Source organism: Engystomops pustulosus, chromosome 5 (assembly GCF_040894005.1).
Source record: "Engystomops pustulosus chromosome 5, aEngPut4.maternal, whole genome shotgun sequence".
Lineage (NCBI taxonomy): Eukaryota > Metazoa > Chordata > Amphibia > Anura > Leptodactylidae > Engystomops > Engystomops pustulosus.
In genome coordinates, this window is record NC_092415.1 from 205,701,271 (window position 1) to 205,719,390 (window position 18,120).

The window sequence follows — 18,120 nt, forward strand, 5'->3', positions numbered from 1 at the left end:
TGTGGTTACGCTGTCGGCGTCGTTACCCTGGTGACGCGTGGTGGAGGATTGTTGTGGACCAGGATCGGCAGAAATGACCCCCGTGTCCCTATTACATACTCTGGTAGAGGCGCCATATACAGAGGGAAGCTTAGGTACTCAGTGGACTCACTACCATACATAAGTGGAGTCACCCAGGAGCAGCACAGTTTTACAAGCTGTTATACTGCACCCCCCTTGCCTGACCTCATACAGTGGGTGGAAGTGTTCCTGCACAGTGTAACAGCTTGTGAAGCTACAGCACGGAGGGGATCTGGTAACACCTCCAGAGCCCTCCTGGCTCATTAGCATAATTTATGGGAGAATTATGGAACCTCTCCTATTTTTCTTCATGCACAAAAAATGATGGCAGGTCGTTTTTTCCCACTGATGAGGCTCGGGAAGCAGGTGTTGTGTTTTCTAGCCACTGCTAAGGCCGCGTTCACAAGATGCATGCAGGTTTTTCTGACGCAGCAAAAGACCAAAACGCTTTTTATAATCCTCATCAGATGAAAGCGATTGTCTCCTGCATCCTTGAAAGAGGCATAAATGTTGGGACTTTGATGAAAAAGTTAAAGTTTTTTAAAACATGCGTTTTTATGATCTGAAAACTCACTAACTAAAAACGCCCTAAAAACGCCATGTGTGACATCACCCTAAATCGGGTGTTCTTAAGTAGGGGACCGCCTGTATGCCAAAAGACCCCAATGCACTAGCGCAGGGTTTGATGGCACCCCTAGACAGCACGGTCCATATTTGACTGCAGTATCTAAGGGGTTAAACACTGTGGGTCCCAGGTTAGTGATAACACAGCTCGGCGCCAGGTCCAGCAAACGTAATAAAATGGAACAGATACAAACAAAACGGATCACTACGTCTACCACCGGGAAGTGATTGTTCTAACGTTTTACCAATGAGGCCGCGGTCACACGTACCGCTAGGCGTCCATTCATAACGCGACACTAGCGCACAGGGGGAGGTCCTCGGCCCAAACGCACATGCGTCTCCATTGAAACGCATGCGATCGACTTATCAATTGCATGCGTTTGGGCCGAGGACCTCCCCCTGTGCGCTAGTGTCGCGTTATGAACGGACGCCTAGCGGTACGTGTGACCGCGGCCTAAAGCAGTTGAGGTTTTGCTCCATCAGTGCGAGGGCCAGATCCTTCTTCTGATGTGTTTTGTCTCCGGAAGCCTGTGGACTATGCGAGCATCAGACGAGGAGCGAGTGACACTCATTATCTCATTATTAATCACTTCTGGCCCAGATGTCACCAGCTTGTTCTTCATATTGAACTATTTAGAAGTCTTATTTAGCCGTTATCACCGGCGCATGTGCAGGTTACGTATAATTATAGATTGTGTTTTCAGTGGTTTGTCTGATTACATCCAGTATTTAATATTTTCTTTATCTGTAAATAAAGGATATTTGATTCTTGTATCTTGTGTCACAGTCACATCCATCACACACTGCAGGATCCTGCCGTCTCCTGTGACTAAGACATGGCGAGTCGAGTCCTGGTCCATGGCATCCACACTGCTGGGTGCTTGGAATTGAGACCTATAGACACTACCTGCCGCGCTCTTGGGTCTATAACCCCCTGGGGGTCATTCTGTAGGGCTCTCCCACAGATCGGAGACAATCTTTCCCCACATGGATTCCCAGTTGCATCGATTTCCCCGACTTAAACCTTTCACCACCTCCATCTCTGTACATCCGGAGATATTACAGAATAGTTGGCTTTCCTCTCCCCACCAGTGCAGAGCAGCGATTGTTATGACGGGAGTTACCCGGCCGGGTGTTCCTGTAGTGGAGGCTCCTCCGAGGTCCTTTATCACAGGCGGATTCAATCGACAAACTGCTGACCATTTTACCAAAGTAATGACTGCAGTCTTAAAGGGGTGGCTCCTCTGCATCAAAGTAATACTTGCTCCCTTTTTCAGCGCAGACCATTACTGGAAAATTATACAATTTACAATTGTCTCCTGCTTAAACAAGGAGAAGGGGTCAGACATCTGAAAGGTAACCTAGGCTCATCTCTGCGTGGGGGTAGGAGGTCAAGTGACAGAGCTACAGCTTCAGCTAAAAGCAAGTAGAGATTATGCAGAATTGTGGATGGACTTTATCGCGCGCCGCTGCTCATAACTACACCAGGTCCAACCTAGAGGAGCTTTGTGTAAAAACTTATGAAAAACTGCAAATGTGTGGGGCAGGAACACCCACATACTCCGCAGGTGACAGCCCTTCACATGGCGTGGAGTGTTAATTACACTGCTGATACACCATAAACTGACCCAGAACCGATAGATCCTCCTACTGGGGCCATTATAGTATCACATGTTTACCAGGATAGCATGCACATCACCAGATCATTTACAGGTTACTAGGGGGTTATGCACACAAGTATTTTACAGTCATGGCCATAAGTTCTGAGAATGATACAAATGGTAATTGTTACAAAGTCTCCGGCATCAGGTGTTAATGGTAATTTGCATAAACTCCAGAATGTTATAAAGAGCGATCAGCTTAAAGGACACCTGTCATCAGGTCTGTGTCACTTGTCCTGTCACCTCTACCTGTTGGAGCAGCTCACAAGGATCCCATCCCAGCCTTTATCTAGTTATTTCATACATTATTCATTGTAAAATCATCTATTCTTTATTATGTAAATGAGGCTGGTCACATGGTCAGAGGCAGTGATGTCACCCCTGTTACCCCTCCCCTCTCCTCCCCCTGCTCATGTCTGTGTGTAATGTATAGTAAAGCATTGCTAGTGTGTGTGCTGCATCTGCTGACATGCTGCATCCTCCTAATACACAGGTGAGAGACACAGACATCAGCTACACATGAGTCTGACATGTTCTGCTGTAACATGGCTGCCTGGAGCTGCTGTATCTCTCCTATACACACACACATGCACACACAGGCTGCAGGGGGCGCCAGCACCAGGAAGCACATTATTATACAGCCTCACATCATTACACAGGCTGTCAGTCATGCAGTGGGGGTGTGGCTGTGCCTCCCACTCATGAATAGAGTGGACAGCTTGAATATGCTAATGCTTCATTGGACATTTCACAGGTCATTTGCATACAGCTTTAGGACCTCATTGCTTAGGTTTACAGGCATGTAGAGGGACAATGAAGGGATAGAGGCAATGCTCTCTAATGGCAGTTTATGAAAATAGATTTAGTTTAGGGGGGTTATTTTTCATGACGGGTTCTCTTTAACAGCAATTCATTGCACAATCAATATTTGCCTAGAAAATGAACTTTTTCCCCCAAAACACATTTCCCCTTCCTTGCAGACGCCTTAGGCGGAGCAGCGGCCATGGTGTCAGTGATGTCTCCAGTAACACAGGTGCGGGGACTGATGGGGACAGGGCTGGGGGACAATGTGTCATGTGTAAGTAACAATCACCACTGGGCAGTATAATAGGAGCAGGTAACATGGTGTCAGTGATGTCTCCAGTAACACAGGTGCGGGGACTGATGGGGACAGGGCTGGGGGACAATCTGTCAGGATTAAGTAACAATCACACCCCTGGACACTTTACAAGGAGGCTGGGCATCATTGTTTCTCTTCTGTTAACCATGGTTATCTCTAAAGAAACACGTGCAGTCATCATTGCACTGCACAGAACAGACCTAACAGGGAAGAGTATCGCAGCGAGAAAGATGTCACCTCAGTCACCAATCTATCACATCATCAAGGAATCCAAGGAGAGAGGCTCCATTGTTACCAAAAAGGCTCCGGGGCCCAATAAGGACCAGCAAGCGCCAGGACCGTCTCTTACAAGTGTCTCAGCTTGGGGATGGGGCTCCCAGCATTGCAGAGCTCAGGAATGGCAGCAGCAGGTGTGAGGCATCGGCAGGCACTGTGACACTGCGGAGACTCCTGGAGCAAGGCCTGGTGTCCAGGAGGGCAGCACAGAAGCCGCTTCTCTCCAGGAACCATCAGGGACAGACGGATATTCTGCAGGAGGTACAGGGAGTGGACGCTGAGGACTGGGGGACAGACGGATATTCTGCAGGAGGTGCAGGGAGTGGACGCTGAGGACTGGGGGACAGACGGATATCCTGCAGGAGGTGCAGGGAGTGGACGCTGAGGACTGGGGGAAAGGCATTGTCTCTGATGAATCCCCTGATTGTTGGGAGAAGACAAAATGAGCGATGCCCCCAGTCCTGTCTCCTGCAGCCATTCATGTGGGGGGGGGGGGGCGGCTTCTCAGCCAAGGGAATCGCCTAAAAACACCTCCATGAATAAAGAATGGAGCAGAAAGTCCTCCAGGAGCCGCTTCTCCCGACCCTCCAGGAGCAGATGGTGATGAGCAGAGCCTCCTCCAGCATGATGGAGCACCGGCCATAAAGGGGAGATCCTGGATCCATGGCCCCGGGAACAGAACACAGAGATCCTGGGTCCATGGCCCCGGGAACAGAACACAGAGATCCTGGGTCCATGGCCCCGGGAACAGAACACAGAGATCCTGGGTCCATGGCCCCGGGAACAGAACACAGAGATCCTGGGTCCATGGCCCCGGGAACAGAACACAGAGATCCTGGGTCCATGGCCCCGGGAACAGAACACAGATCCTGGGTCCATGGCCCCGGCAACAGAACACAGAGTTCCTGGGTCCATGGCCCCGGCAACAGAACACAGAGTTCCTGGGTCCATGGCCCCGGCAACAGAACACAGAGATCCTGGGTCCATGGCCCCGGCAACAGAACACAGAGATCCTGGGTCCATGGCCCCGGCAACAGAACACAGAGATCCTGGGTCCATGGCCCCGGCAACAGAACACAGAGATCCTGGGTCCATGGCCCCGGGAACAGAACACAGAGATCCTGGGTCCATGGCCCCGGGAACAGAACACAGAGATCCTGGGTCCATGGCCCCGGGAACAGAACACAGAGATCCTGGGTCCATGGCCCCGGGAACAGAACACAGAGATCCTGGGTCCATGGCCCCGGGAACAGAACACAGAGATCCTGGGTCCATGGCCCCGGGAACAGAACACAGAGATCCTGGGTCCATGGCCCCGGGAACAGAACACAGAGATCCTGGGTCCATGGCCCCGGGAACAGAACACAGAGATCCTGGGTCCATGGCCCCGGGAACAGAACACAGAGATCCTGGGTCCATGGCCCCGGGAACAGAACACAGAGATTCTGGGTCCATGGCCCGGAAACTCCCCGGATCTTATCCCATTGAGAACTTGTGGTCAATCATCAGTAGACGGGGGACAAACAAAACCAACACATTGTGACAGAATGCAGCAGTGATTGTGCAGGAATGGACGGCGATCAGTCAGGATCTGGTGCAGGAGGTGAGTGAGAGCTGCCAGGGAGAATTGCAGAGGTCCTTAAGAAGAAGGAGAGGTCCTGCAGATACTGACTCACTGCAGTAACTCCTCCTGCCTGACAAAAGCTTCTGCTCTCCATAATATGATTGCACTTGTATCTCTGTATGTGATAAACATCTGACAAACCAGAGGGACACATGTGAAAACATTTGTGTTATTCTCAGGACTTATGGCCATGACTGTAGGGTGCAGGGGACGTCAGTTATGCTACTTATCAGCCAATTGTCCCTGGTCCTGTATATCAGGGATAACCTGATATTAGCCCAATACGCAGAGTACATGATAACATAACTACTTAATATTAAGTTGTTCACTGCATCAAATACCCCACAGGTGCAATACTACAGGTCACCGCTTCCACAGACTGTATACATCTACAAAACAGACACCACTGCAGTACAATACTAGTATAAACCAGAGAGCAGATTCATTGCCTCCTGGTCCAAGCAGCGAGGACCGAGGTAAAGGAAAGTGACAGACACAGAACTTGTTGTGAAAGTTATTTATTGAACAAGCGGATGGCAGAACACGTCTAGGATCTGGGTCTCTCCTTCTTGCCTTTGTACAAGGCCAACAGAGACACGTTGGCTACTTTGACAACCTTGAACCTGACACCAGGAATGTCACCAACGGCGTGACCGGCCCGACCGAATCCAGCAACCAGAACTTCATCGTTTTCCTAAGACACAGGAAGAAGAACGGTCAGTGTTATAGTTCGAGCAGTCGGTACAAGTCTGACGATACAGGAATCAATAAAATCACTCGGCTACTCGTGTGCTGTGAGGCTTCAGCCATATTGTACCCCCAAATAAGTTTACTGTATGTGCAAACATTTCCTCAGTGCAAGTGTTAAATGAGGGTCTAGCTATAGAGATGTGCAGCTGCCATTCAGCATCACTTGCGGTGATTGGTTGGGTATTGGGTGTTTTCACTGACAATCCCCCATCCCAGTGCTAACAAACCTAAGGCACCCAGAGCTCTCACTTCAGGCACTCAGGATGTTTCGAGAAAGTCAATAAAATACAATATCATTGAAAGATTGAAGGGAAATTCGGAGAACAGAAATACTGTTGGAAGCCGTTGGAGTAGGGAACAATAAGTTTCCCTTTATAGAAGCAGGTTACACAGGCTTTGGTGCCAATTTTCAGCACTTTGCCACTAAACAGTTAACCGCTGCCCTATCCTATGTGCAGGTCACAAGCTCCAATGGCAATAGTTACACCGCTGCAATGATTACCTCCTATAGCAGGACAGGACATGATGCCGTAGTCTGCGAGATTCTTACCTCAATAAAGTTCAAGCAGCCGTCATTGGGTACGAAGGCGGTGATCTTCTTGCCGTTCTTGATGAGCTGCACTCTGACACATTTCCTGATGGCAGAGTTGGGCTGTTTAGCCTCAACACCTCTGAAATACAAGGAGAAGTGAATTAGTCTTTAATCAGCTCACAAGTTACGGCAAACAACAGCATCAGGACCCCACACATACAGCACTATCTGCAGGGACACCTACCTCCCCATCAGGACACTCCTCACACAGTGTACAGTATCTGCAGTGCCAGGTCCTGCACCAGAGACTGCAGACCCCCCCGCCCCACCCGGACACCACTGACACGTCGCCCAATATGCATCACTTACACTTTTTCCAGGACGATTCCTTTGGCGTGGGAAGCGCCTCCGAAGGGGTTGGCCTTCAGGGCTGTCCCCAGGTGAGCCTTCTTGTACTGCTTGTCGTGCCACTTCTGCTCGCGGCGGTGGTTGCGGAGCTTTCTGGCTGTACGAAGACCACGGCACTTGCCTGAGGGGGAAGAAAAATATTAGGTAAAAATTAGGAAAGGTAACAGGTCACCATAGACACCTGAGCGCCCTGAGAACAAAGGATGGAGCATGCAAGACTGAGCGTCCAATCATCTCACACCACATCCTGATAGCATCCAGCTCTGCAGCCCCCCCTAGTGTTTCCTGGGGAGCATGCAAGACTGAGCGTCCAATCATCTCACACCACACATCCTGATAGCATCCAGCTCTGCAGCCCCCCCTAGTGTTTCCTGGGGAGCAGCAGGAGCAGTATTGTCTCATAGCCACTTACAAATCTTCTAGACTAAACTGGAAAGTCCCTTTAAGGATTAAAGCGGCATATTAATATGTACCCTTTTCCCAGAATAAGAGGTGGTATTGCAGGGACCCCTAGCAATCACAAGGAGGGAGCCCTGGGTACCCCTGGGGGGAGGGGGTCACATGTTCTTGACAGGACTGATGGCAGCTAATACCCAGCACCATCCTGACAGCGGGCGCACAGGACCCTCAGCATCTTCACCAGTCAGGTACCAGCTGTTCGAGGGGGACTTAAGGTTTTCTAGATCTCTGCTTGCTGTCATTCTATAGAAAAACTTCCATGTTTACGTGCACCTGTGGGACAGTGGTCAGGTTTCTGTCCACTGGAAGTAAACACAAGTTTTCTATAGAATGACAGCAAGCAGAGATCTAGAAAAGTGGAATGGATACAGAAAGTATATTGGGAAAATTTTATGATTTTATAAACAACAGCAATTATCTGCAGAAATGGGAAAACCCCTTTAAGTTATGAAGTTTCCCAGTACCACTAATTATATGCTACTGCACAATACAGAACAGTTAGGGTTCCAAGAAACCTTATTAAATTTCCAATTTTTTCAGGATCTCTGCTTACTTCTGAGGAATGAAAGCCATTCCCCATTCGCGTGACAGTGATCAGCAGCACCTTCCATGTGTCCCTCCCATCACTAGCTTTAAGATGCAAAGTGACAGCAAGCAGAGATCCTAACAACTGCAGAGTTAGTGCAGGAAATATTCTATAAGTGAGAGGTCATTATGGTATTCCTTTATCTTCCAAACACAACAAAAATAAAAAGGTAAATATAAACAAAACAGACACTACAAAATTATTTTACTATTTAGGTAAGGAAAAAAAAGCCTTACACTAAATAATAGGCAGGTAGAGGCTGCACATGTCATCATTACACTGCGGTCACCCAGGAAGAGGCTGCTCCCAGAGCCGCACAGTGTGCACAGGGATAACATGCGGCTTCACTATTACACTGCCGTCACCCAAAGCCGCACGGTGTGCACAGGGATGACATGCGGCTTCACCGATGCCGCGGCCTATGATGGCGCCGCTCCCCACGCCGCGGCCTCATGGCGGGATCAGTCCCCGCTGCCACCTCCCCACACCGCGGCCAGGCTGCGGAGCACTAGCGGGGAGGCCAGGCCTCGCTCCCGGTGGTCACCGCCGCCCCCGGGCCGCTCTCCGGCCGCACCACGCCGCGGAGCCGCACTCACCCATCTTGTCTGTCCCAGGGCCGACTGCGGAAAGAGCGACTCCCAGCAGCCACCGAGACACCCAGGCTGTGCCAGGACCCCGCCGGGGCTGCCCCGTGCGCCGCCTGATCCCGCGCTGCACATGGACACCCGGGAGATCATGTCCGCTGCGCCCGGGACGCGGCTCTCCTGTCAGGATGATGTTAATAATATTCCCAGGACGCTGCAGGACGGTTTACTTGTTACAATGTTATGACTTTATTTGAACGCCGAAGGCAATAGGTGGCCTAAGCGGTTGTAAAACTACAAATCCCATAATGCCTGGCGGCTTAGGGGGCCTATAGCTGATCCTGCCCCCAGAATAGCCATAGAGTAGCGGAGAGAACATTTGATGGAGATTAGAATGTGATTCTATAAGGAGCCGAATAGCAACATTATAATAACACTGATACAATGTGTAACCGACAGCAGCCAATCACAGGCCTGCTCTAGAGGAATGACAGCGGTGAGCTGTCAGCGGTTATTTTATGGGCAATTTACATGTATAGCTATACTATATGTACTATATATTTAGAAATAGAAATATTTGTCATATTTCTGCTAATCCGAGGCTGCTTTACCCAGATCTGCTGAAAAATAACTCGGAAAATTTTTTTAAGGAGAAACCAAGAAAGTTTTTAAAAATGGCAGATGTGGCGGTAAAAAATACAGAGCATTTTTCTGCTTTCTCCTTCAGAGTATCCAGACCCGCGTGGCGGCTGCAGGTCACATTTCAGACCTATATTTAAAGGGGTTGTCCAGGAATATAACAAGTTTTGTACATGGCTGGGAGGGAGGGGCTGCTTATACTTCCCTCTCCTATACTTGCCTCGGTGCCAGTCTCTTGGCTTACAGACCACAGCCGCTCGTTATGATGGGTCTGTGGTTAGGACAACCGATGCCGCCACTGAGAAGGGGCACAGAGAGAGGTAAGTATTAAAGTGTATGCTGTTTATTATTTTTAAAGCCCCCCTCCCCCTCCCAGTCATGTATAAAACCTATTACATACCTGGACAACTTGTCTAACATATAGCAGAGAAGCTCCAGGGAATACATCCAAGCACTGACATACTGGTGTGCGACACTTCAGGCAGGAGCTGCACTGCTTAGGGCCTTGTTTAAAAAAAAAAAAAAGGCTTTAAAAATTATGCAAATTAACCTGAGGGGCTCCTAGCTCCATTGACATCTATGGAGCCCAGAGCCCTTCAGACCCATTTGCATGGTTTTAGAAGCCTTATTTTGTAAAAACAGCTCCTGCCAGAGGGGGCGCACACCTGTAGGTCAGTGCTCGGGTTACAATCCTTCTTCCGGGTGGTAAATTTCCTTTAAATGGTCTTTGCTGAATTTCAATATTGATGAACTATCCTCCCGGAGGCCTGGCTCCTCTCTGTGCGCATCACATGAGCTGAGAAGAGGAGATTTGCCTAATAACATTGCTGTCACCATTGAGTTATCACCAGGTGTGAACACGTCCTTATCTTAATCTTTCTCTTAACTGTTTAGTAGTTTATCCTTTCACTGTACATTGTAAGACTATTGCTGGATACATTCAGAAACTTGTTGCGCTGCATTAGTTTCCCTGAATTTCCTCTCTTTTTTTCTCCGTCTCCATCTCCTCTTTCTTCCATATTCACACCTGCATTTTCTTATAGTCATTTTTTACCATATTTTCTTATATTCGATTTATGTTCATTCCAACACATTTTGATGTATCTTGTCGTCTGCCCGACATTGGGGCTCATTTCTTAAGGGTCTGAACGCCGCACTTTCGTCGGGTTTCCCGAATATTTCCAATTTGCCCTGAATTGCCCCGGGATTTTGGCGCACGAGATCGGATTGTGGCGCATCGGCGCTGGCTTTCACGTGACAGAAATCGGGGGCCGTGGCCGCCGGACAACCCGACGGATTCGGAAAAAACGTGGAATTTAAAAAAAGAATTGTGTCGCAAGATCAGCACTTACATGCACCGGGACGAAGAAGTTGAACTCCGGCGGACCTCGGCGCAGCAGCGACACCTGCAGGAAATTGGGTGCACGACCTTAGTGAATCCCGGCAGACCCGAATCAGCGGTGGACAACGCGCCGCGGGATCGTGACTGGACCGGGTAAGTAAATGAGCCCCATAGACTTTGGCAGAAGGTCCGTGTAACATACAGTATATCTGACATTCCTGATCACATAGACGCCGTCCCCGTGATTTCTGCGGCCTGCGCTGGATGCGTGATTCTTTTCTCCTCTACAATTACAATTCTGGCAAGTTCTTCTCGCTCCTATTGTTCCATATGACTGTTGTTTCTCTGTAATATCTTATTGTATTTCTATATGTTCCCCAGAATCTGAAAAGCTACGGAATGTGATGGCGACATCTATATAAAGATTATTATTATAATTAGCGAGGGATCTGCCCTTCTATCATGGAGGTTCTCCAAAAACTGGACCGTACTACTGTTACTATGGAAGAATCATCCAATGTTTCTTAATAATCTTTGTAATCAGAATTGAATGTGAATCATAAGTTGAAACAAAGTTTTTTCCTTATGCAACGCCCCTGCCAATGTATTGGCAAGCGAGTAGTTGCGAACAGCACCCTCTCCAGGTCAGGAGCTGTTAGGGGGAATCATGAACCCTCTAGAAGGTTCTTGCACTGAGATACTGTAATCAGCAGCTGTAGATCCTACCTGAACAGGCAATGGTTCATTGGATGTGAGCTATCGACCAATTGTGTTTCTACAATGTGCACTGGAGTGTGATTGGAGAGGTGCTACCACCTGACCAGAAGAATAAAACCCCTGGACAGGGAGGGGCATCAAGTCAGTCCAGTCAGTAAGTGTTAGGCTACATTCACACACACGTATGGGGGACGTATATACGGCCGATATACGTCCCCCATACACTCCTATGGGCTCACGGCCCTGTACGGGAGGCACCCTACCGCTCCGTAGCCCGGGAAAAGATAGGACATGTCCTATCTTTTCCCTATTACGGCGCTGTGCGCCATAACTTCGTATGGGGAGGGTCGGGAGAGAGCGTCGCTCACCTCCTCCTCCTCTCCCCGCGCTGCCGTGTGCCCGCCGTGCTACGGTGCGGCGGGCTCACGGCAGTGTGAATATAGCCTTAACCCCTTAACGACTTGGCCTTTTTTAGTTTTTTCACTTCCATTTTTCACTCACCACCTTCAAAAATGTATAACTTTTTTTTATTTTTCCACATAAAGAGCTCTGTTATGGCTTATTTTCTGCGTAACAAATTGCACTTTGTAGTGACGGTGTTTAATATTCCATGGCGTGTACTGGGAAAATTCCAAATGCAGTGAAAATGGTGAAAAAACACATTTGCAACGTTTTCTTGTGGGCTTGGATTTTACAGCTTTCACTGTGCGCCCCAAATGACAAGTCTACTTTATTCTTTGGGTTGGTACGATTACGTAGATACCAAATTTGTACAGGTTTTATAATGTTTTCATACATTTAAAAAAATTAAAACCTCCTGTACAATTTTTTTTTTTTTTATTTTGCCATCTTCTGGCGGCAATAACTTTTTCATACTTTGGTGTACGGAGCTGTGAGTGGTGTCATTTTTTGCGACTTTTGATGGCGTTTTCATTGCTATCATTGTTAGGATTGTGCGACCTTTTGATCACTTTTTATAAATTTTTTTATATTTTCCAAAATGGCAAAAAAATGTCATTTTTGACTTTGGGCGCTATTTTCCATACAGGGTTAAACGCAGTGGAAAAACTGTTATTATATTTTGATAGATCGGACATTTTTGGACGCGGCAATACCTAATGTGTTTATGATTTTTACTGTTTATTAATATTAATATCAGTTCTAGGGAAAGGGGGGTGATTTGAATTTTTAGGTTTTTTTATTATAATTTTTATTTTTTAAACTTTTTTTTGCTTTTACTATTTTTCAGACTCCCTAGGGTACTTTAACCCTAGGTTGTCTGATTGATCCTACCATATACTGCCATACTGCAATATGGCAGTACAGGCAGTCCCCGGGTTTACATACAAGATAGGGTCTGTAGATTTGTTCTTAAGTTGAATTTGTATGTAAGTCGGAACTGTATACGTTATCATTGTAACCCCCAGCCAAATTTTTTTTGGCCTCTGTGACAATTGAGGTCCGTTTATAACTAGGGGTCGTATGTAAGTCAGGTGTTCTTAAGTAGGGGACCGCCTGTATATGGGGATATTACTCCTCATTCATTACAATGTGCTATCAGCACATTGTAATGAATGGGTTAAAACGAGACAGCTTCGGGCCTTCGTGAGACCCGAAGCTGTCATGGCAACGGATCACCGCTCCACGTGACGACCATGCGGCGCCATCTTTTTGAAGCCTCCGGCAGCATTGCCGGCGGCGATCGCCGTGAAAGCACCGATGGGGGTTGTTACCGGTAAGCCTTTGCTGCAATATGCAGCAAAGACTTACCGGCTATGGAGAGGGCTCAGCCCGTGAGCCCTCTCCATGCTCCGGGACGTCGGGAAGGGGTTAAGAGAGAGACAGTGTCAGTACACCATCAGTACTGACTTTTATCCTAATCCCAGGACAAGAGTCAGGAGACTCTAACCCAGAGCTGCAGCTTCCACAGATTGGACACAGCTCCATCTCCACTCTCCCAGCATCCACTGCCAGGCTGGTGCTTTATCCTGCGGACCACTCTCCATGACCAATCCAGTACCAGAATCTGCTGTGAGACCATTTAGGCCCGTTGTCTGCCACCTGTTGTTCAAAAAAGAACCGTGAATTGGTTTGCACAACGTTGCCTCTGTCTGATCCCTGGATACGGCTGTTACCACCACGGGCTCCCCATCCATTACCCAGGGACTTATCTTACAGACACTTAGGGGTTGCCCCAGGGAGAACCAGCACATCAGCCTCTCCCTCCATATTTCTTGCACACACCACCTGCTGGAGAGCTGCCAGGCTGTAGGACAGTCCTCCGGTCCCCATACCAAGCACCGTGACATCAGCGCGCACTAGGGGCGCATTCACACGTTGCGTTTTGACCTGCGTTTTCATTGCGTTTGAAACGCATATACAACAGCTGAGGAGAGGTGATTTGCCTAATTACATCACTGTTAACATTTCCGTTTACGCAGGTGTTAACATTGCGTTTACAAACGTAACCGGTAATGTAATTAGGCAAATCGCCTCTCATCAGCTGTTGTATATGCGTTTCAAACACAATGAAAACGTGACCAAAACGCAATGTGTGAACGCGCCCTAGGCCACAACCACCAGCCACTCCGGTATTCTGGGCCCCCGGCTGCCCCCCGGTGGGGGATGTTGCACATGATTGTTCTGAGATTTCTTTTCATGACTCTCACACATTCACTTATCTCTTCACCCATTTGTTCTACCTCTTTTTTACAGTTTCTTCTTCACCTTTTATAATACTCTGCATCTGTCTTACACGTGTTAGTCAGCTTCTAGGATACCGTTAGAAATATGTGAACTATATCTATATCTCTATATATATCTATAACTTTCCCTATCTAGGAGATAGATCAAGTCAGGATTGTGTCTAATGCCGAATGTAGGACTCCATAGGCATGAATGAGGCGGCCTGCGCATGCACGACCAGCTGCTCTCGTCATCTCAGGGTACATTGGACCCCTCACTGGGGTCCCATCACTAAGACCCCCAGTGATGAATGAGTAACTTAGGTCCTATCCTGTGGACAACCCCTTTAAGTAATGTATATGATCTCTGTGGAATTCGGTTGTGGCAGTTGATGGCAACTACTCAAGAATGAAACCCAATCCAAAAGGACCGGTTCAGTTCCCCCCACGCATCATCCAAGTACCTCTACCAGAGGGGAACGTAGTAACTGTTTCCGTGGGTAGGGAGGAGGTCATAAAGATATTTGCAAAACTTGGGACCACAGGGAACCCCATAGAAGACCCCAATAACTACAAGAAAAATCTGATTCCAAATAAATATACAGGGAGTCCCCGGGTTACGTACAATATGAAGGATCTCGGGCAGGATTAGGACCTGCGCTATGATCTGTGGCTCCGGCAGACGAGTCATACACGAGGCAATGAACATGAGCCATAGAAATACAAGGGACAGTGCAGGAGACCTTCCACTGGCCCAGAAGGGGGCGCCACACTGTAACCCAGTACAAGAAGGAAGGATTGTCCCCGGCTCCTTCCTGCTCTTATCCCTGAACTATTCCTGCAGGATCAGACCCATTGGGGCTCATTTCACTCTTTAATGACCTTGATCTCTTCACTGATCACTCGATGGTGGATGTGACGTCCCATCACATCACAGGGAAGGCTCCTCCCGTCAGAACACTTTAATGCTTTATATTGTATCCGATGAGGAAAAATTTTTTATGGTCGTCCTTCTGGAGTTCTGGAGAATCAGTAGGTTCTGCAGAGGTCCGGATCATTCCCAACATAAAGAAGATAAGAACCAGGTGTGACCTCTGCCCCAGCTCCCGGGTCCGGTCTACACTTAATGCTCCACCCCAGCACCGCCCATATGACTAACTAATTAGCATAGTGCTAGGGCAGCACCAGCGCCCAATGTGATAATTAGGCAAATTTAATTAAAAACTAAATGGATTGCAGAGAAGACGTCTGATATCACAGGTGTTACTTGTGGGGCAGTCCATGTCTCCAGAACATCACAAGACATCTCCTCCTGCACAGAACTTTCTCTCCAAATTTACAAACTCCCTCCTTCACTCCCACACAAGGCTCCCTCCTCTCTCATAGACTCCTCCCCATGTCCCTCCTCTCTCATAGACTCCTCCCCATGTCCCTCCTCTCTCAGACTTCTCCCCATGTCCTTCCTCTCTCACAGACTTCTCCCCATGTCCCTCCTCTCTCACAGACTTCTCCCCATGTCCCTCCTCTCTCATAGACTCCTCCCCATGTCCCTCCTCCCTCACAGACTCCTCCCCATGTCCCTCCTCTCTCAGACTTCTCCCCATGTCCTTCCTCTCTCACAGACTTCTCCCCATGTCCTTCCTCTCTCACAGACTTCTCCCCATGTCCCTCCTCTCTCACAGACTTCTCCCCATGTCCCTCCTCTCTCACAGACTCCTCCCCATGTCCTTCCTCTCTCACAGACTTCTCCCCATGTCCTTCCTCTCTCACAGACTCCTCCCCATGTCCCTCCTCTCTCACAGACTTCTCCCCATGTCCTTCCTCTCTAACAGACTTCTCCCCATGTCCCTCCTCTCTCACAGACCTCTCCCCATGTCCCTCCTCTCTCACAGACTCCTCCCCATGTCCTTCCTCTCTCACAGACTTCTCCCCATGTCCTTCCTCTCTCACAGACTTCTCCCCATGTCCCTCCTCTCTCACAGACTTCTCCCCATGTCCTTCCTCTCTCACAGACTTCGCCCCATGTCCCTCCTCTCTCACAGACTTCTCCCCATGTCCTTCCTCTCTCACAGACTTCTCCCCATGTCCTTCCTCTCTCACAGACTTCTCCCCATGTCCCTCCTCTCTCACAGACTTCTCCCCATGTCCTTCCTCTCTCACAGACTTCTCCCCATGTCCTTCCTCTCTCACAGACTTCTCCCCATGTCCTTCCTCTCTCACAGACTTCTCCCCATGTCCCTCCTCCCTCACAGACTTCTCCCCATGTCCTTCCTCTCTCACAGACTTCTCCCCATGTCCCACCTCCCTCACAGACTTCTCCCCATGTCCTTCCACTCTCACAGACTTCTCCCCATGTCCTTCCACTCTCACAGACTTCTCCCACATGTCCCTCCTCTCTCACAGACTCCTCCCAATGTCCCTCCTCCCTCACAGACTTCTCACCATTTCCTTCCTCTCTCACACACTTCTCCCCATTTCCTTCCTCTCTCACACACTTCTCCCCATTTGCTTCCTCTCTCACAAACTCCTCCCCATGTCCTTCCTCTCTCACAGACTTCTCCCCATGTCCCTCCTCCCTCACAGACTCCTCCCCATGTCCCTCCTATCTCATAGACTCCTCCCCATGTCCCTCCTCTCTCACAGACTTCTCCCCATGTCCTTCCTCTCTCACAGACTTCTCCCCATGTCCTTCCTCTCTCACAGACTCCTCCCCATGTCCTTCCTCTCTCACAGACTCCTCCCCATGTCCTTCCTCTCTCACAGACTTCTCCCCATGTCCTTCCTCTCTCACAGACTCCACCCCATGTCCCTCCTCTCTCACAGACTCCTCCCCATGTCCCTCCTCTCTCACAGACTTCTCCCCATGTCCTTCCTCTCTCACAGACTTCTCCCCATGTCCCTCCTCTCTCACAGACTTCTCCCCATGTCCTTCCTCTCTCACAGACTTCTCCACATGTCCTTCCTCTCTCACAGACCTCTCCCCATGTCCCTCCTCTCTCACAGACTTCTCCCCATGTCCTTCCACTCTCACAGACTTCTCCCCATGTCCTTCCACTCTCACAGACTTCTCCCACATGTCCCTCCTCTCTCACAGACTCCTCCCAATGTCCCTCCTCCCTCACAGACTTCTCACCATTTCCTTCCTCTCTCACACACTTCTCCCCATTTCCTTCCTCTCTCACACACTTCTCCCCATTTGCTTCCTCTCTCACAGACTCCTCCCCATGTCCTTCCTCTCTCACAGACTTCTACCCATGTCCCTCCTCCCTCACAGACTCCTCCCCATGTCCCTCCTATCTCATAGACTCCTCCCCATGTCCTTCCTCTCTCACAGACTTCTCCCACATGTCCCTCCTCTCTCACAGACTTCTCCCCATGTCCTTCCTCTCTCACAGACTCCTCCCCATGTCCTTCCTCTCTCACAGACCTCTCCCCATGTCCTTCCTATCTCACAGACCTCTCCCCATGTCCCTCCTCTCTCACAGACTTCTCCCCATGTCCTTCCTCTCTCACAGACTTCTCCCCATTTCCTTCCTCTCTCACAGACTTCTCCCCATGTCCCTCCTCTCTCACAGACTTCTCCCCATGTCCTTCCTCTCTCACAGACTTCTCCTCATGTCCTTCCTCTCTCACAGACTCCTCCCCATGTCCCTCCTCTCTCACAGACTTCTCCCCATGTCCCTCCTCTCTCACAGACTTCTCCCCATGTCCTTCCTATCTCACAGACTCCTCCCCATGTCCCTCCTCTCTCACAGACTCCTCCTCATGTCCCTCCTCTCTCACAGACTTCTCCCCATGTCCTTCCTCTCTCACAGACTCCTCCCCATGTCCTTCCTCTCTCACAGACTCCTCCCCATGTCCTTCCTCTCTCAAAGACTTCTCCCCATGTCCTTCCTCTCTCACAGACTCCTTCCCATGTCCCTCCTCTCTCACAGACTCCTCCCCATGTCCCTCCTCTCTCACAGACTCCTCCCCATGTCCCTCCTCTCTCACAGACTTCTCCCCATGTCCCTCCTCTCTCACAGACTTCTCCCCATGTCCTTCCTATCTCACA

The 18,120-nt window shown here is 49.2% G+C and overlaps 1 protein-coding gene across 2 annotated transcripts in view; it reads right to left on the reverse strand.

Moving 5' to 3' along the window:
* Positions 1–5,867: 5,867 nt before the first annotated feature.
* RPS23 (ribosomal protein S23) overlaps positions 5,868–18,120 on the reverse strand; it is a 415,955-nt gene continuing 403,702 nt past the window's right edge. The window contains exons 1-4 of one of the 2 annotated variants that reach the window (XM_072154431.1): positions 8,697–8,850; positions 7,017–7,176; positions 6,666–6,786; positions 5,868–6,059 (exon numbers count right to left, since the gene is read on the reverse strand). In XM_072154431.1, the coding sequence (XP_072010532.1) occupies positions 5,913–6,059; positions 6,666–6,786; positions 7,017–7,176; positions 8,697–8,700 (432 nt within the window). In that variant the 5' untranslated portion in view covers positions 8,701–8,850 and the 3' untranslated portion in view covers positions 5,868–5,912. Of the gene's footprint in view, positions 6,060–6,665; positions 6,787–7,016; positions 7,177–8,696; positions 8,851–18,120 lie in introns of those variants that run through there. The other variant, XM_072154432.1, reaches the window with a different exon arrangement.